This window comes from Camarhynchus parvulus, chromosome 19 (assembly GCF_901933205.1).
Source record: "Camarhynchus parvulus chromosome 19, STF_HiC, whole genome shotgun sequence".
NCBI lineage: Eukaryota > Metazoa > Chordata > Aves > Passeriformes > Thraupidae > Camarhynchus > Camarhynchus parvulus.
In genome coordinates this window covers 8,767,067-8,786,678 of record NC_044589.1, presented here as the reverse complement: position 1 = coordinate 8,786,678, position 19,612 = coordinate 8,767,067, and the positions used below count along the sequence as shown (strand labels likewise).

The following is a 19,612-nucleotide window of genomic DNA, read 5'->3' as shown; positions in this document are numbered from 1 at the left end:
CATTCTGTTGTTGTTTTGGTTTTTCTTTTATTTAAATACCACTACAAGATATAAAATTACACTTGGAACCGAGGAGAAAAAAAATACATACATTTAGATTATTTACATAATTTACATAAGGATGACAAAAATACACTTGGTAGGCAGATGGTGATGGGGGTGTCACAGCAGGAATCCGGGAACACAAACCCACAGGGCTTTCCCACATTCCCATGTGGGAATTCCAGCCTTGCACACAAAACAACCAACCCCATGGTGGAGCAGAAAGGATTTGGCCTTGGAATTGCTTTGGCATAGCTGAAACCTGTCCCTCCTGTCCCTGTCCCTCTGCACAGTCACCCCTACCCAGCATCCATTTCTCTTTTTGATCTTCTGATGACAGCTCTGCACTCATTTCCTCAAGTCTTTTTCATCTCTTTTTTTAAGTTAAAAACCACAAAACCATCTGAGCTGTATTTTTTAAAAATCCCATTTCTATGGCTCATCTTTACTATCAGCACTTTTTTTCTTTTAAATGAATTTTTAGACCAGTTTCAAACTCTCAGTGAAGCCTGGTCCAGCTTTAAATTAAGCTCCTGATTTCATGAACTGAAGCTCTGAGCAATGGTTTGACACAGAAATAAATTTTCTAATTTTCTGAGAACTCAGTGTGAAGGTGCAGGTTTTTGACACCACTTTTTCAAGTATTCCTTGGAGCACTTTATTCCAGCTTGCTCTGCAAGGCCCTGCAGCAGCAGCAGCTCATTTACCTCTAGCAAATTTCAATCCCCAATTTTTCTCAGCCACCATTTTACTGTTTGCCCAACAAAAGGAATATTTCAGTGTTCTAAAACCCTTCCAGGTGTGTTGCTGTGCCACTTCAGGAGGTGAGCAAGCCTGAAAATCACTGTTTCCCTGGAAATTATTCACTTTATCCCTTCAGCCTCAGAAGTTCTCACAAAATCCTGTTGAAGGGATTTTCTCCTCAGCCGTGACTCAATCAAGGAATGAAAAATGTGGACTTTGCTCCAGCTCCTCAGTCCACTTTCACAGCTTTTTCCAAATTTAGGCACCATAAAGAGAGGGAAAAGCTACAGGACAACCTGCCTGGGTTTTTTTTTTCCTAAATCCCACTGACACTCATGTTGATGATTTCGATGATGGTGTTCTCCACACACTGGCACAGCTGAACATCAGGGTCCAGGCTTGCAGAGTCCCTGGAGCAGCTTTTGCTGGAGGAATCTTTACAGAGTCCTGAGAAATCGTGTGGCTTCTCCTTCAGCTGCTGGAGACCTAGAAAATGCAGTAAGAAAAGCAAAATAAATATTGAGAATTGTTCTTTCCAGCCATAACACAAATAGGAGATTGCAAAGCTGAGCCAACACCATCCCGTGCTTCACCACAGGTTATTTCCAGAGGCACCATGAAATGTGAAATACAGAGAACTCCTAGAACTTTAGGTTTGTAAGCTAAAGTTTAGAATTAAACCCAAGATTTGACCTGAAACTTTAGAAAAAGCTTCCAAACTTATGTACTCAAAGCAAGAATATGAATTCATAGTTTACAGCAAAACCACATTAAACTAAGTAAAAAAAAAGTTCAGAGTTTTAAAGCTTAAAATATTGAAAAAATAAAAGTAGTTACAAAAGTAAACAAGAAGGTTAAAATGCATGTGATACATATGCATTTTAATGCATAAACTCTTAAGTTTATGTATCATAACATAATTAGCTAAAAAACTTACACTACGAGTCCATAAGAAGAAATATTTAAAGATTGAGTCAAAAACATAAATATCCTTATTAACAATATTTTATTCATCAATAACTCCTTAAAAAGTCTTGTAAATAAAAGTCTTGTGACCTTCTAAACCATACTATAACCATGTAAACCAAACTCACCCTTCCTACTGATATAAAAGATTAAAAAAAACCCACACCATCAAAACCAATTCAAAAGTGCCATTTCAAATTCCTTCCAAAACTCCCCACAAGTAAATTATCACAACTCCACAGCATTTAAGTAAATAATTAAGTAAATTAAGTAAATTATCACAGCAGCACAACATTTCTGTCTCATCTGCCTGTGCCTGGCCCCTTTGGGGTGCTGAGGCCTTGACTTACGGGTGATGATGGGGTCGAAGTCTCGGGTCTGTGTGGCAACATCAGAGGCACAAACTTGTCCAATCTGGATCAGCAGGGACATGATGTCCTCGTAGAGGGGAGGAAAGGCCTGGCAGAAGGACACCAGGCAGGGCAGGGTGGGCATGAAGAATGTGTAACGCTTGGACTGGGTCAGGACTGCCAAGGAGAAGGAAATGCAGGAGTAAAAATAAATTATTATAAAATCTAATGAAGAATTGTTACTTTTATAATAGCAGTTAGACAGACAAAATTGCATTCGGCCCAGAGAAATCCTGCTGGCTGCCCCAGAGGTGGATTTTGGGGTGGCTGGGGTGGTACCTGTGAGCAGGGTCCCCATCACGTTGATGGCCAAACGAGCCACGCTGAGGGATTTGGGCAGGGCATACTGGATACACAGGTAGGAGAGCAGCTGGATGGCAAAGATCTGCAAAAGAGAGAAAACCAATGAAGTTATACAACTTCTAAGCAAAGCTCTTCACCACACTTAACAGTAAGTAAATATTCCCTCTTTTACCATGAAGGAAATTGAAGTCAAAGAAGCCTTAACAATAGTTATTATGATTATATTTCTGCTGCTATGAAGAAAAATAACCCACACATATTTAATATTAATCAGTGTTTCAAAATCTCCCCCAGACACTATTGCTCCAAGATTAATGATGAGAAATAAAGCAACACACAATGTGCAACACAACCCCTGCAGAAGATATTTAGGTCTGATACATTCTTGTTTTAACCTCAGATGATCAGCAGATACTTAATACTAGAAAGGATTAAATAAGATTAACTACAAAGTTGGTTTGATACAGAAACAGGGAATCTTTAGCCCAACAAATTCCAGTTGCCTTCAATGCCAGGCCTTTAATTTAATGTAAAAGTGCTACAAATACTCCCCGAGTATCCCAGGCAAGTCAGAACAGGATGTTTTTAGCGACTGTTTTATTCTCCCCCTAGCCAGTATTCCACCAGGGTGAGTACCCACAGTGATTCCCAGTACCTGCTTTTCCAGTTCAGGCTGGGCAATGAGCTCAGGAATGAAATCCAGGCAGATGTGCATGGATGGGATCCCAGCCACTGTCAGTGCCAGAAGCTCACATGGATAACCCTGTGGGATTAAAATAAGAGGTGTGTCAATGGGCCAAAGATGTGTTTGAAAATTCTGCTTCAAGTCAGATTTTAAATTACACCTCTGTTAATGCTTTGTTTCAAAATAAATATATTTGTAACTCCCTTTTGTCCAGAGTTTGCAGCAGGCTTGGAATGCCAAGGCGACAAGAGGCAGACTGGGTACGAACCCAGGCTCTGGATCAATTCTTTATCATCAATATTCAATGATTTATTTGCATGGAAGCTCTCCCTCCACTCCCCAGAGGAAAGCAGACTGCAGTGACCTTTTCCCTCCGTGTCTTTCCTGTGCTCCAAATTTCACCATCAGCCCCAACCTGCTCATTTCACAATTGCCCCATAATGACTTTTTTATCACTTAATCAGTTCCAGGTCAAGGCAAATTAACTCCTTGTAAAGAGTCTGCCATCTGGCAAGGAGCAATTTAATATGCATTAAAAACACATTTGTATTTTAGAAATTACTGATCTTCCCCCTCTTTTTTTTTTTTGAAGGGGCTCAGCTGCTTTTGCAGGGCCAACACTCTAAAGAGATAAACTGTGCCCAAACAAAAAGGAAAGATAAGGAGATGTTTACATTTGAAGCCAAATTAGTTTTGAATAATGGGAATATTAATTTAAAAATAAAGCCAGAAAAAAGTAACCCACAAAAGATGTGGAACGAGTAATTACAAGGTGATTAGGGCAGTTTTCCTTGGCCTAGATGGACAAACTGAAAGGGGCAGAGGCACAAAGGGGGGGAGCAGGCAGAGTTTGGGTGCTGCCTTCTCACTAAACCAAGCACTGGAACAGGGAGGAAGCGTGAGCTCTGCAATGGGGGCAGACAGAAGGACAAAAGTGGGTTATTATAATTTCTGAGGAACCTCCAGCAGCCCTGAGCTCTCCCCACCGTGGGGCAGTGCAGGCACACCTGGAAATGCACCAGTTTGACGATGTTGGGGTCAGCAATGTACATCTGGTGCAGCAGGCAGCAGATCAGGCACTGCACCTCCCGCAGGTTGCACAGCAAGCTCTGCTCCTCCTCTTCCTCCTCCTCCTCTTCCTCCTCCTCGGCCTCAGCCCCCTGGGGGCTCTGGGGGCTCTGCACATCCCTCAGCAAACCCTGGGCACTGCTGCTCTGGCCCCTCTCTTCTTCTGTAGGCAAGCAGATCTCCAGAAGGATCTGCACAGCAGCACTGTCCTGGGGAGAAAAGCCACAGAAGAAGCTTAAAAAAGTGAAATAAAAATAAATCAAATATAAAATAAGGATAATTTAAGAAATGGAAGATTGTCATGTGATTAGGATTTCTACCTATTGATTTTTTAAGTACAGAATGAAAATGACTCAGCTCAAGAATCACAAATCCTGTAGAACATTTTAAAAACTTATTAACTCAAAAATCATATTATAGTGGAAACTCCCTATGTGACATTTTTCCAGGGACGAAGAGATGAAGGCAAAAGTGTTGGTGAGCAGAACAACCACTATCAAAGCAGTAAATCAGCACAATGCTTCAGACTAGAAAAAAGAAAATATTTAACCATCTGAATACAGAGGCTGTTTTCTTTTCCATGGTAACAAAAGTTGGTAAAAAAAAAATAATTTAAAAGGCCTCATTTTTTAATTTCCTGTTTCTGCATTTCTCTTTCATCACTGTTTTTCCTCACATCATGGAATTATTCAGTTCTTCCCTCTTACCTGAGCAGCAAGTAAAGCATTTTTTAACTCTTCCCTCGTAACTTCTGGGGCCTCTGGACCCATTGCACTGTTTTGGGATGGCCTAATGTCCTGCTCTGCTGTTTCCTTCAGGTGAGCATTAAGGTAAGCTTTGGAAGCAAGAAGATATCCATTCAACATGTGCAAAATGATATCCATCAGAGGAGGGCTCCTGAGATGGGAACACAGCAAAACAAAGACTTTTCAGTACCATGAACAAACTAAAAGCACCTCAGCTCCTCCCCTGGCATCACTGACATCTGGGGGAACAATTTCCAAGTGCTGCAAAGACTCCCTTGGGAAATGAAGCCAATCTGCCTCTGTCACATCCACAAGCAGCACCCCCTGGCAGAAACTGCTGCCCAAAAGGATGGAATAACCACAGGCACAAGAGCTGGGAGGATGTTACAGCTAAACCTCACCCACCACCATGTATCAGCAGCCATTTCCAACACTCTGCAAAGCCTCTTTACCACAAATTCACACACCCAAATCCAAAAATGGATGAGCCATGTGCAAATCCCAAAGTTTTGAAAACACAGCTGGACAGGATGAAATGCTGGAACAGCAGGCCCAGCTCCACAGTCCTCAGGCCAAGTTTAAAACATAGATTATTAGTTTGTGATTAGTTTAAAAGATGTTTTGAAGTGCTGAGAGTTTTGAGAAGTTTCCTGTTGGACACCTTTGTGTTAAGCAGTCCCTGTGCAGCAGCACAGACTCACCTGTGCACTCTCTGGTCACACCTGAGCACAATCAGGGGGTCAATCATCAGATCATTCTGGGTGTATTTCTGCTGCCGCACCAGTTTTGCTGAAGGCTGCAGGGCATTAACAGTCATCACCCACAACCTAAAACAAGAATATTTTTATAATTTTTTTAATAGAAAATTTGTATAAGGGGTTCCCTAGGCACTTGGTCACTCAGCTATATTTTTCTAGGCCTATCAAGTAGCAAAAACTCAATTTGCAGCCCTTGAAGTTAAGCAAGGTGCAGCTAACTCACACTCCCTGGACTTACAGCAGTTTTCACTGCAGCAGAGTATCCACTTCATAAAAAAAGGCATTTTCTTACCAAAGTGAGTTCCTGTTCCATCAGGAATTCAGCACAAACAATAGACACCATAAAACCATACTCCTGTATTTTAAACTGAAGACTTCCTTTCCCCTGAGAACAAATCCTTCCTTTTAAATGCAAAGGTTCAAAATATCAACAAACAAAAAAAAATGCAGCTCCAACAGGTTCTATTCAATCACAGTCTCCAACCTCCCAGCTAAAGGCATTGTGTTATTAGTTTTAAAAGAAAAAGTGGCCTCCCACCTATGTGCAGCAAGAAACCAAACTGTATTTTGAGCCTTGATACCTTCTGGGCATGACAGTGTTCAGAACCATCCAGAGTTTATTGACAGCCTGCAGAATCCCCCGTGGGACTCCAGCTTCCAGCAAAAGATTCATGTTTGAGGTCAACACCTCTGCATAGGGGATCAATTCTCCAGCTGAGAGAAGGGTCAAGTGTTCCAGGATCTGCATCAGCTGGGTGTGATTTCCAGGCAGCATGGAAAAGGCTGGAAAAGAGAAACAACAGGATCTGGGTAAAACTGGACTTCTGCCATTTGAAGCATTGAAGCATTTTGGTTATACAAATGCAGTTTATTCACACACTCCCACATCAACTATATTCCAATCCATTTGGAAAGAATTTACTTGGAATGAAGCTCCTTACCTTCTTGGAGCTGTTTGGGAGAGTGGTTCTTGGCCATGTTGGTGAGGAGCATCCTCCTGAGCAGAGCATCGGTGCCGGTGATCTGCTCCTCGCAGATCCAGTCGTCCACGATGCACAAGTGGGGGTAGTTGGTGGCCAGGAGCCTCAGCAGGGCAGAGTGCAACCCTTGGGGACATCAGGGACATTCACAGCTCAGATTTGAGCAGCTGTATCTGTACCTGAACACATCTGTGCCTTTTATTTCAAGCCCTGAACTGAATGGCTGGCTGGCAGCTCAGTGAGGTGCACGCTCACAGCCTGATACTCCAACAGAGAGAAGTTACTCTTTGGAAAATAACTCCTATACTCAGCCTGGAATATTCAACATTCTCAGGAAATCCCTACTCTAAAACTTGCCCTAGGGAGGTAAGATCTACTCTAAAGGGAACTGCTTTCCTCACACTTTCACTGTGAATCTTCAAACATCTCTGCAATCTCAGTAGCTACTCCTGACAGATTTCAAAAGCAGGAGAAAGGAAAGCAAGCTATGAAAAAAGCAACAGCCCCTGAGCTGAGAACACTCAGCCTTCCTTTTCATGCATCTTAGACCTTCAGACGTGTTCTTACCTCCCAGCTCCTGCTGCAGCCCCTGTGCCTGCCGGATGAGGTACTTGATTGGAATCTGATCCATCAGCGCTGAGGAGTAGGACTTGGGTTTTCTCTGCATTGCAGCTACAAGGGAACAGGACAAGAAACCAAACGTAGCAGTTACAGCTAAAAACAAGTATTTCCCCAACTGGGTCAATAAGGAAAATGTGAAGCACTTGTCTCTATATTATCCAGGTAAAATTGAGAAAATATCAAAGAACTGCTACTGATTTTATGGTATTTCAGACTTCCTTGATTAGCATGAAGAAAAAAGACTGAAGAATACTTGAAGTTTTGCACCTTAAAAAGGGCTGGTAAAAACACACAGCAGGTATAAACACTGAATTTTCAATGAAGTTTAATTTCATCAATAAAATACACAAAGGTCTTTCAGAACTGGCTTAAAGTCTTCACTTCAAAGGTAAAAATGGGATCATTAAGTATTACCAACTATAAAATTGCCAACTCAAAGAAATTGCACATTTGATGACACGTGAATAAATGAAGATCTCAAATAATTATGAAGTCTTTGTTAATTGTTACTGCATTCCTTAGATGCTCATAAACATTTCTAGTAGCTCAGCTTGGGCCTCTTTTCACATGTGAAACAAATTACTCCACTAGAGAGTTCTAGCAGGAACTTTATGTCCTGAATCTCTACAGCAATGTTTTATTTACTGCAAACACCTGAACTTTCTATGCTGTGCTCGAATCTGACAGCAGCATGAATTTTTCCCTTCCTTGCACCTTATTTTCAGTTTATCTGTTTCCCCCTGATGCTCTCACATTTACCTAGGATCTTTGTGCTGGCCAGCAGTGCCTCTTCATAGGACAGGACATAATAAAGGACGAGCAGCTGTGTGGTGATGCTGAAGCGCCGCGTGGAACGAGCATTTTCTCCCTGCACATAAACCACACACAAATGTCAGGTTGCACTCCTGATTCTTGGGAAGAAAAATTTGGATTCACCCACAAATATGGTGAATATCTGAGTAACAAGAGTCACTTCAAAACACATGACTGTCACTGTAGCAGGAGGGAGTTTACAGGCTGTGAAAGCAAAAAGTGAAGCAACTTAACACAAATCCAAAATCCTGAAGCACATTCCCATAAAGTACAAGAAAGATCCAAACAAGATGATTACCCCAGAGAGTCCTTGGAAAACATTCAGGATCTCCTGCTCTGTGACAGGCTGGTTGGTGGCCTCTGGGTTGGATTTAGATGCAGGAGTGAGGATGGAGTTAATGTAGACATCAATGAGGGGCAGCAGCTGAGGGTGCAGGGGGGTGGTGGTTTCACAGAGCTGCCGGTAGATCCAGTCCTGCAAGTGAACAGCCCATGACATGAGCAGAGGCTTTGGCTTTGCAAAGTGTAACACCAGTTCTGAACTGGTCATAAACTCTGTGTCCTGGACCCTGACTCACATATAGAACTTGTCCTGGCTGGAAAATCATTCTGACTACGATTAGACACAGATGGGAGAGAGAGACTTATTGGTTTTAACTACATTAAGCAGCGGTCTCTGGATTGCAGAGCTAAAAATGGGCACCCTACTTTAAAACACAGTTCATTCTTAAATTACATGGTAGGAAGGTACAAGACTCATCAAGAATTCTGCTCCTATAAGTCAACCAGCCTGCAAAACCTCATCAGCATTCAGAATTGTGAACAGAAACAAAACGAAGGTGGTACCTTAATGGATACTTTGTGCTTGGTGAAGGAACGGCTCTTTAAGAGCTGGTAAATGCAGTGAATAGGTAAAAAGCCAGTGATGTTGGCACTCAGGCTGCCTGTCACAGGCACACGGACAGCATGGGCTGTAACCACCTGCAGGGAGAGAAAATGAACAGAAAAACCACTCAGCACAAGGTGTCCAAGTCACACAGCCCTGACTGGCATCTCCTTGTTTTTGGGGAATATCCCAAAGGGAAAGGAAAGGGCAAAGGGGAAAAAATCCCTAGGTTGAAAATACCTGTTCAGTGAAAATCTCTTGTGTGAAGATTGTCTTCATTCTGCTCAGTGAGCTGGGCTTAATAACAATCTGAAATTCAGAGGAAGTACTTAGAATTGCAACTTCTATCTTTCTTTTAACTAAAGACTGCAAGTTTATTTTATAAACTGTTTACTTTCAGCCTTTTAAAACTTGTCAGTTTTCCTGGTATCCCAGTCAATTCACATGTGAATCAAATGTCAAACAGAAACATTTTCCAATGTCACAAGTTAATCACCCAATGCCTTCCTTGTCCTAAAACCTCCCTCCCCAGCTTTTACATCTGGTGAGACACTCTTTCACAATAGTGAATTATTGGCAAATCTCCTTTAGTAATTTACTGAAATTCATTTTTACATGTATAGATATTTCTTTTAACTATTTAAAATAAAAACTTTGCAGTTCAATTCGGAAAACACTTCACTTAGTCTTCTAAAAAATTAATTTCTCAGAAATAATGACTTCAACAGGGTGATTCTTTTATCACCACATTCCTCTGTATAAAGAGCTAGGCACATTTGAATATTCTTCCAGGTTAATAATTACTCATTTTTCATGTTATATTTAGGTATATTAGCAAAACCAAAGCTCTTTATATCAAAAGTAAAGTAAATACCAAACTATCAAAACCCAGTAAAAAATCTCATTTTAACAGACAAATGTACAGGCTAGAAATAACTTAGGATTTACCTTCATTCCCAAGGTGGAGCAGACCAAATCAATGATGGCACTGAGCTGGTTGCTGTGGAAATACATGGCTACCAAGAGGAGCATCTCTCCAAAGGAAGCAGACACACCAGAAATGCTGATGAGAACAAAGAGGAAGAAACACAGAACATAAGTAAATAGGACATAAATAAATATGAGATTACTGGAATCACTAAAAGAAATCCAGCCTGCTCTCACCTTTCAAAGTAGGCTTCTTCCTTTATCATCCAACTGAGCCACATCACCATGAGTTGCTCCTGCTCTGGGGTGCTGCACAAAGAAAATCCATAATAGATCCTTTTCCCAGAAAACCAGTGCCAGTTTTACCACCACTTGCAGAAAAGGCACTGTTTGAGGAACGTTACACCAGGAGACTTTTTGTCACTTTCACTTCAGCAGCCAACTGCTGATAAGAAGCGATATTTGGCACAAAGGTCAGTCCAACTGTCAGGCAACTTCCTTTTTGGAATGCATCCAACAGAAAGCTACACCCTGAATTGTCTGCACTGCTTCTCTCCAAGGAACTTAGCCATGAACCTGTTCCATGGAACAGTGAACAAGTCAGGCCTACTTCAGTCTTCAAAAAAACCCACTCACACTAAACTCATGCTAATGCTCACCTCTCAAAAGACTTGGTATAAAACAAGAGTGAAATATCCATTCACTAACCACAGGGTGAGACAAATCCCTTCCATCAACCTATGGAGATTTTATAAAGCATTAAGGGGAAAAAAAATTCAGCTCTGGGATGGGCATTGCCTTAATGGTGCTAAACCAGTCAGATTTCCCAAAGCTCCTGCTGTACTGAGAGTACCTGACCAGAGTGGAGAAGGCCAGGAGCATGCAGAAGGACAGGGACACGAAGCGCACACCGGCCGGGGTCGCGGGAGGGCGGCTCGTCATCAGCTGCAGGAGCTGCTCAGCTTCCTCATCCGTGGGCCTGGGCAGGACACAGAACAAAACAAAGCCGGGGACTGAACAGGGAAGAGATTTCCAGTCTCTCACAATGGCTAAAGATTCAATTTTCCCTGTTATTCAACCTGTCAAGGTGGTAATTTGCTCTGAACTTAACAGAGATAAAAATCTCTGTAAAGAGACAACAGTGAGGAAACTTCCCCAGGATATAATCTTGCCTATTGGCACAAACTACTTAAATTAAAACTAACAATGCTACATCAAAACTCAGTAAAAAGTGAAAGCAAAGGAATAAATTCAAAAGCCATGCAATGTATGTTGCTAGAAGAGAAAAGAGTTGATAACTCTACACTGCTCCAACCATGTGTGTTTAGAGTTCTCTTAACAAGTCTGTAGAAGTGATTTTGCAGCAACAGAGGACTGAAATTGGTGAGTGCTGCCACAACTTTTGAGGACACAGTGGCATTACGACAGAAAGCCCAAAGCCCTCACAGCCATGAATGTGCAGCCCTGAACAAAACCCCAGAGCATGCCAAGGCTCCTTACTTGAGGCCAGCAATGCCCATGAGGGCACAGTAGAGGCGCAGCAGGGCGCTGGCCTTCACCACGTGCTCCTCCTTGAGGCCCGAGTACACGGACACGTTGGGCTCCGTGTCAGCCTCCGCCTCCTCCACGATGTGCGTGCTGCGCACCGTGGGCAGGATCCCCATCAGCTCCAGCAGCAGCTGCCTCCTCATCTGCCACAGCACAGAGCTGATGTTATCTCTTTTTCTCTGTGTAAGAGGTTAAGAGATGAGAACAATGTCAAATTCAGCCCAACAAACAATGTGTTATGTAAGACTTTTCATAGTCAAAGGAAGAGGGCTATTTTTTTTAAATACAGTTTTCAGTTCCGAGCTTTAGCTATGTCACCTGAGCATCTTCCCATTGTGACCACTGAGAATGAACATTTTTATCAGGCAAATATTACAAACATACAATTCCTTGGTTTCCATTCCTAAAAACCTCTCAAGGGAACAACCAAATAACTGCTGCCTTCAGGGACATTACTTATAGACCTGAGAACCCCATAAGAAGAGGTTGCCCTATAAAGGTTCCTCCAAGACATGCAACAGGATTTATGTGCATTCAGACAAATCTGCAGCACATGTCCAGAAGAGTTACATCAAGCTACAAGAATATTTCTTTAAAAGCAGAATACTCTAAGATTTTCTTACCTGTTGCCCATTTCGGATGAAAGTTCCAAACCACGTCCGAACCTTTGCATTTGTTCCGAGCAGCAAACCACTCACAAAACACACCAGGTCACTCACTCCATCATCTGAGGATTCATTCTTGGTGTGATCCAAGGTCAAAGCCACACCAAGACCTGGCAGGTGACACTCCTCCACCTGATAAAACACTCAGGTTCAGTCATCTTTGCTGGGTTTGAAGCTTCAGGAAGGTTCTTGGGATTCTGATGAGACTCACCACCATGCCCCGGACCCTGAGGGCTTGGGAAGGGTTCATCTTGCACAGGTGCCGCAGAGCCTCCGTCCTGCGCCGGCCGCCGACGCTCTCCTCGTCCTGCCGCTCGCCGTTCTTTATCAAACCCCTGCACACTAAAGAGCCAACAGCAGCTCTGAGGAAACCTTCCCAATTCAAATTATCACCTGTCTCAGTGGCATCTAAATGCCTGTTAGCAGGGATAGAGGAGGTTATGAGGCCCCTGCCCAATCAGCCTCTGTAACAGCGACCTCCAGATGAAAAGCTGTGACACACACAGCCCACCTGGCCTGCAAAAAATGGGAATCAACATGCCCAGGTGGCAGCACCCAGCAGTTCAAACCTGTACAACCCGTGGTTTAGCCCAGAATTAACCACACTGGTAGAAATCACTCCAAAAGCTGCAGGAGAAGCTGTAACTCACCCTCGTTGAAGCTGTCAGGGACATTGGCCACCAGCAGGCAAAGGAACCAGGCTCCGTTCTTAACGTGCAGCAGAGCTTCAGCCACATCCACTATCGGCAACAGCGATGGCAGCTCTGCATGGAAAGAGGGTGCTGAAAGTCACAATGTTTCACTGGGAAACAAAAATCCTGTTTCCAAGAGCTTAGATTAACCTTACATCTGCCATAGCAGCTCCCAAACTGCTTTGTTACATTTGTGAGAGGTCAGAAAACACCGTAAGTACAGAAACACACCTGCTTGCAAAATGCAGAGAACATCTGCTGCCTCCTCCAGGTAAACAGGACTCTCAAAGAGCTCAGAAGATTTGAGGAAAAATTCACCATTTGATTCTGACACCTGCAAGAGAACATTTATCATCAGTGAACAGGTTTTATGGAGCAATTTGTCTAAATCTGTTTTAAACTCAGCATGTTTAATAGATTGAAAACTGCCAAAAACATAAAGCTATCAACACAGAACAAGCAGGAAAAGTTTGTAGAATAAGAAATATTTACTACTGGAAATACTTCAACACAGATGGCATCATTGCTTCTTTTCAGAAGAAAGAAAAACAGCCCACTGACATTCTAAGTTTACACAAGGAAAACAAAATGTTCGGTGAGAAAGGAAGTGGGGGAAGAGAAATATGATGGCTAATACCACACTGCAGTAGGAGCAAAGAATGGGATGGAGAAAAGTCATTACTTCATTTCCAAAGTGACAGATCACCAAATCACATTACGTGTGAGTATAGCATATTACAGAATCTCTATAACATCAGCAAAGACTTCCTAAAGGAGTCTAAAGAGTTTAAGGACAAGCCACTGTTCAATCAGACTGAGACTCTGAATCTGGATAAAGCAGGTAAGAACTGGAGAAGAGTGCTCACACCACCAGCAGCACCAGAAACACAACCAGTTCAGAGGGCAACTAAAAGTGACAAATATCCACCTATGGGGAAGTTCACCTTGTTCATAATGGCCAGCAACTCGCTGAGCACCAGCCGGAGCCGCCGAGGAGAGTCACTGTGCTCAAATTCCAGTGTCAGCCCGTGCTGCAGCTGGGACACCAAGATGCTTTCTCCACTGCCACCTCCCAGCTTGTGCCTGGCACACAATTCAAAACAACAAGTGTTAAACGTTTCTGCAAAGACAGAAATGCTTCTGGTTAAAGGAAGGCAGCAGCTCCCTAGGGATCTCTTCTATCCTTTATAAAGACTGTTATAATTGCAGTCTTTATACAGTACAATTTTTGTACTGTACTGATGCAGTACATTACAAAAATTTCAAGTGCTTGTATTCCCCAGCAGCACAGAGAGTCAGGAAAGCGCATCCACCTGAGCTGTCCCTTCATCCCCCAGAGCACCCCACACCTCCGCGGAGCACGGCGGTGAACAGATCCCAGCACACACAACAAACCCCAGGGCTTTCCTAGGAGAGCATCGAGGGACACGAATGGCCGGGTGCGTCCGGCGCTTCAACAGCTGGAACAGCTGGAATAGCCACACAGCGCTTCCGCCACAGATCCCCGCTCTCTGCCTTACCGGAGCTGCTGCTCCTTGCTGGCGTCCTGCTCCAGTGCGTGGAAGTCCACGGAGAGCAGCGCCACGATGGAATTGACCGCCTCGACCCCCGAGAGCAGCCGCAGGATCAGCTTCTTGTCCTGCGCCCAGCTCTGGCTCTGGTCGGCGGGCGCGCACAGCGCCATGCGCACGAGGCAGGGCAGCAGCAGCCGCAGTTCGGGGTCGCTCAGCGCGGCCAGGCGCACCACGTCCACCTTCTGCATCGCCTCAAAGGCGTAGGGGCTGACGAACTGCAGCGCCGAGCACTCGGACATGGCGGCGGCAGCGGCTCCCTCACGGCCCCCGCGCCCACCCGCCGCCGCCGCCACTACCGGGGGAAGCGGGAAGTGACGTCACGGCGGGAGGGCCGAGGGGCGGGAAGGGCTGGGGGGCGGAAAGGGAGAGGCGGGAAAGGCTGAGGGGCACCGCCCTCCCCGCCCCGTCAATAAACCCACAGCACAATCAAGGCTTCATGAATAATTTATTCCATTTGAATTTTTTTGTTTTTTTAAAAAGTATAAACCTTTTTTTTTTTCTTCATTTCCTCGATCACAATTTGTACAACTCAGTGTTTATGGCATTCGGCAGAAATAGTGTTTGTTCCTTAAATCGCTTTTTGTTTCTGTGTTTTGTCACGATGAATGCGGCGGCGGCTCGGCCGAGGGCACATGGCGGCGGCTGTGCGAGGCTCCCGGGCACATCCAGCCGTGCCTGAGGGCTGCGGGAGCGGCTCCCTGACCTGTCCAGCCACGCCAGAGCGGCGTTGAAGCAGCTCCCGGACCTGTCCAGCGAGGTGTCGGAGCAGCTCCCCGGTGTGTCCAGCTGCGGTGTTGGGATTGCCCGTGTGTCCAGCCATGGCAGCGGGGTGGCGGAGCGGCTCCCCGGTGTGTCCAGCCGTGCCCTCAGGGCGCGGGAGCGGCTCCCCGGTGTGTCCGGCCGTGCTGAGGGGCGCCATGTCCAAACAAGGCCGCGGGCTGCGGCAGCCCAGGGCAGCGCTCGGCAAGGTCCTCACGTCCAGCTGACTCGGAAAAACCTAAAGCTCGATGAGTAGCATCCTGAAAAAGTGACCCTGAGGATTGTGGTAGGTCCCAAATCCAGTTTTACTGTAAATTAAGCTTTACTCCACTGAAAATAAAAAGTACACCCACAAATCATAGTAAAAAAACCCTTTAAAGTATGAAGCATAGTCCTGGGCCCTTTACTTAAAAAAAAAAAAAAAGAAAAAAAATAATAAAACAAACAAAATCACCTTCCCAGCTGGAGGTTGCAAGACAGTAACGTTGTACAATGTCACCCATTAATGAATTCTCCAATGAAACCCAGATGAAAACAAGGTTGATGCAGCATTACTATCCCAACAGACTGATATGCGGTGCCGTACTGTTGTGCAGCAAATTATATGGTGCAATAGCATTTTTTAAAAATGTTTTACTCTTATTCTTGAAAGCTTTAAAATAATGCAACATAATATTTTGATATTACAGTATTAACAAATAGTGCTTGATTAAAGACATCGGCAAGTCTTCATAGCAACACACAAAGTTAAAATTACCATCAGAGGTAAATATAGAAATACAATAATCTGCGCCATAACTGACAGCTAAGTAAGAACATAGCTGAGGATTTAAATATAAATCCATTTATCTTTAATTATTTCAGAGAATGTTAGAAAGATCTAAATGTTACAGCTCCTTTTAAAATATGAGGGTTGTTACAAGTACAGCTGGTGGCCTTGCTGGTCTTAGCAACAGGATTTTCAGAAACCAAATCCAAATATTAGTGAGTCAAATGTGACTAAAAGGCTTAAATGCAGTAATATCTGGGTTAAAATATGTATTTTTAATTGGAGTGGAAAGATCTCAGCTTCTTTCCTTGAAAGAGATAAACCTCCACAGCTACTTAAAGCACTGACAGGAACAACATTTTTTTGCAAGGCCGTTTTGGAAATCTGTAGCTGAAATTTTCAACTACTTAAGCTTGTACTTGCTAAACAACCTCGACTTATTGGATTCTGACAATTTTATTTATAAACCAGCTATTATGTGCACTTAAAATAGTTAAATGAAAGTAGCTAACAAAAAAAGTATGCCCAATATAATAGTTGGCTCCGTGGTGCTGGCAGGTTTGATATGTACATTGCCGGCTGTGACTATCACTCCAGAAATGGCCCTTCTAGTCTTTTATAGTGGTTATAATTATAATATTATAATTTACTTTAATTGCATTTGATGGGGGGGGAGGAGTGGGAGACTGGCAGCTTTCACAGTAGGAGTTTCACAGGGAAGGCTGGTCCAGGTAACAGAATACAGTTACACCAACGTTCAGGCAGTTGATTCACTTACCTTTAGGAATACAAGTTCAGATTGAACACAAAACAAAGCCACACCAAAACCCAGCCCTTGGAACTTGGTTAACTGAGCCAGGGTTAGAAATGACCACTTAGCAACAAAGCTCAAAAAAAAAAAAAGGACATACACTTTGAAAATTCCAGTTTTAGGAGCACTTTTCCACGTCAAAAATGCCAACCAAATGAGAAAACCCTTCTGTAAGACAATAATGTGCCATTTAATCTGCGGTGCATTACTGAGATAAAGTCATGGACAGACCCAGTTTTTTACTCTATTTATCAAAATATGCTAACTTCTGATTGCACTCATGTTGTTCTGAAGAAATGACTGAAAATTCTCATCACCAACTGTACAACTTCTTTATACAAAACCAAAAAAGTTGCTAATATTGTATGTACACGATTCAGTGAGACTGTTCATACGAAAAAAAAATCACCTCAGGCAGGTCTTTTGCATTTACGAAACAAGATTTTCATGAACACAGTAAGTTTGGTAAATGCAAGCAAATTCTTCCTTGTAGAGGGGTTAACAGCAGGTGCACAAATGGATCTTAAAAGTTGCTCCTTTACAGGTTTAAACCAGCGAGACAGACAATATTAAGACCCAGGACTTGGGTTATCGTGACAGGCTCCTGGGAGCGCTGCAGGAGTTCAGTTTTTCATCTGGCAGTCAGATAAGGAACCCACAAAAAGCATCTGCAGCTGCTCTTCAGCACCCGTAGGGGCTATTTTAGAGCAGCCACAGACATTTGGCATGTGCTAGGAAAAAAGGAAGGAAACTACTGAGAAAAAATGGTGACTGTAGATAGAGGGAGACGTTTAGGAAAGCTTTGTGGTTTGTCAGTCCCTTCCTTGGGGAGGGCAAAGCCTCCTTGGCACATGCCCCAGCCAGAGCCTGAAAATGGGATATGGGGAAGGCCATACACTGATACCTGGGACCTTCACCACAGTGCCAAAAATACATGGAAAAGGAAAATGTTCAGGGTTTCGTGCTGTTTTTTTACTAGTGGAATAAAATCTGAATACCAGAATTCACTGAGAATCTATATACACCACATTTTAGTTAAACACACACCAATCTTAAAGTCAAGATTGACTATTTTTGCATTTGTAAAATGGCTAGAGCTGGGCTAAATCTCAGCCTGGCAGGAGACTTTGGATAAGGTCAGAGTTTTCTGTGTGTTCCGCCTCAGATTGGCATTTTATCACAAAAGTGGAAGCAAACAATGCAGTGAGCACAGTGCCAAGAATATCCAGGGAGCAACAATGCACAAGAGATGTTCTTGTGATATTAAAACTTGTGTCCTGGAAGTGGATCTGAGAATCTAGCCACAGCCCTGAACCATAACACAAACTTCAATTGAAGAGTTTATTCATGTTATTCTCACTACAAGTTAAACCACCTACAATATCACTTATATATTGCCATTGTTACTCTGTAAAGGTGTGATATAAAATGCTGTAAGACCCGGTACCTTTTCAATTTATATAAACACAGTGAACTTCATTACTGTACATGTACTCTGCAACTACAGCTTAGCTGTAAATCCCCCACACACAATGGTATGGACATTAACCCCTCTATCCCCATTAAACTGTACATCAAGACAATACAAATTTACTGTCCCCACCCACCCCTTACAAAAAAATAATACTCTAAAAGCAACCTACTGCAACTTTTAATTAAGACGATTACATATATTTTAGACCAATTGCTTTAAAGCAAGAAGGCAGTATAAACCTTCTAGGAAAATTTTTATAAAAGAGGTTAAGAAATATAAGACAATTTATACATTTAAAAACTTACAATAAATAAGAGATGCAGGCATTTTTGAATACTAAGTACTATAATCCAATACAAGAACATCTTGATGTTCTGAAGCCATAGGTTGAAACTTAATTGTTCCTCGTGTTTCTTCTCATCTCCATGCTTTTAAAATTCATTAACCATGACTGGGTACTATGGCTCATTACTCTTCACAAATACTGTGGCTGGGGAAAAATGGTTAATTTTGCTACTAAAAACGTTATAATACACTTTCTGATCATCATTCTGAAGCGTCCCCCATAGTCAGTGACTCAAGGACAGCAGGGCGATGGGTGCCCCTCTCACAAGTCAGAACAATATTTGCTGGAAGTAACAAGATTCATACCCCATCACAAACAACTTGCACTGAGAAGAATTATAACTTAGTCCTGCAGTGAAATATCCCTTTTCCTCATTTTTGTCTTGCAAAATTCAGATGAAGATCACAGCATATTCATGATAAAGTTATACAACTGATTCAGCACCACAAAATGAATTGGGAGACATGACCGTCTGTCCTGGGTTGCAGGATCACAGGTTAGCCAGGAGAGTGCATTGTACTGTTCCAGAACAAACCTGAAAAACAAACAGCCTTCTGTCAGGCCAGCACATTTTCTCACCAGGATTTTACAGCCCTAATTTACTATAATCCAGCTTCTTTGGCATCAAAACCATAAAATAGGTTTGCCAACACTCAGAAATAACGTCTTCCAAATTATTACAGCAGTTCAGAGCTAAACTTGCTTTTGGTAGAAAACTGTCACTGTAATTGTCTATTCTTAATTCATACCAAGAGGTTCACATAAAAAAAAACAGAAAAGGAAAAATAATCTGCTGGTTTTTTCAGTTAGCATCCCATGTTTACATGGGTCTGTGCTCCTGTCCTTCAGCACTTCAGATTTTCCACAAGATTGCTGTGCAATATTCTGGTTTAACTATTTCTGTCTTTCCTGCTAGACTCAAACTCCTTCTAGTTTGAGGAATTCATCGTTTTCAAACATTTTCAGAGACTGGTTAGTTAAAGAAGGGCTTAGAGATGTTTGGTTTTTATTCCACTGTTCTGTGA

At 42.9% G+C, this 19,612-nt stretch overlaps 2 protein-coding genes across 3 annotated transcripts in view; both read right to left on the bottom strand.

The window, feature by feature from the left end:
• Positions 1-15: 15 nt before the first annotated feature.
• On the bottom strand, positions 16-14,739 carry INTS2 (integrator complex subunit 2). 2 transcript variants are annotated; one of them, XM_030962398.1, is made up of 24 exons: positions 14,375-14,739; positions 13,799-13,937; positions 13,086-13,188; positions 12,813-12,926; positions 12,374-12,504; positions 12,121-12,294; positions 11,450-11,676; positions 10,803-10,928; positions 10,187-10,258; positions 9,971-10,085; positions 9,263-9,331; positions 8,983-9,117; positions 8,435-8,611; positions 8,083-8,191; positions 7,270-7,374; positions 6,664-6,828; positions 6,304-6,505; positions 5,666-5,791; positions 4,926-5,115; positions 4,158-4,427; positions 3,121-3,228; positions 2,442-2,547; positions 2,103-2,279; positions 16-1,272 (listed from the first exon to the last, which is right to left on the bottom strand). In XM_030962398.1, the coding sequence occupies exons 1-24, from the start codon at positions 14,665-14,667 to the stop codon at positions 1,103-1,105; spliced, it is 3,603 nt and encodes a 1,200-aa protein (XP_030818258.1). In that variant the 5' UTR covers positions 14,668-14,739; the 3' UTR covers positions 16-1,102. The 2 variants fall into 2 exon arrangements, with proteins under 2 accessions (XP_030818258.1, XP_030818259.1); XM_030962399.1 differs by having other exon boundaries at positions 11,450-11,640.
• A 120-nt stretch (positions 14,740-14,859) lies between these two features.
• The window catches only part of MED13 (mediator complex subunit 13), a 55,213-nt gene continuing 50,460 nt past the window's right edge, over positions 14,860-19,612 (bottom strand). Inside the window, exon 30 of the mRNA XM_030962397.1 lies at positions 14,860-19,122. Coding sequence (XP_030818257.1) covers positions 18,990-19,122 — 133 coding nt within the window. The 3' untranslated portion in view covers positions 14,860-18,989. The remainder of the gene's footprint in view (positions 19,123-19,612) is intronic.

Excerpts from the sequence above, each read along its gene's own strand:
- INTS2 (XM_030962398.1), bottom strand. The coding sequence starts at position 14,667 with ATGTCCGAGTGCTCGGCGCTGCAGTTCGTCAGCCCCTACGCCTTTGAG. Across the intron at positions 2,548-3,120 it reads AGCCTGAACTGGAAAAGCAG|ATCTTTGCCATCCAGCTGCT; the intron begins GTACTGGGAATC and ends TCTCTTTTGCAG. Across the intron at positions 1,273-2,102 it reads CTTCGACCCCATCATCACCC|GTCTCCAGCAGCTGAAGGAG; the intron begins GTAAGTCAAGGC and ends TGCATTTTCTAG.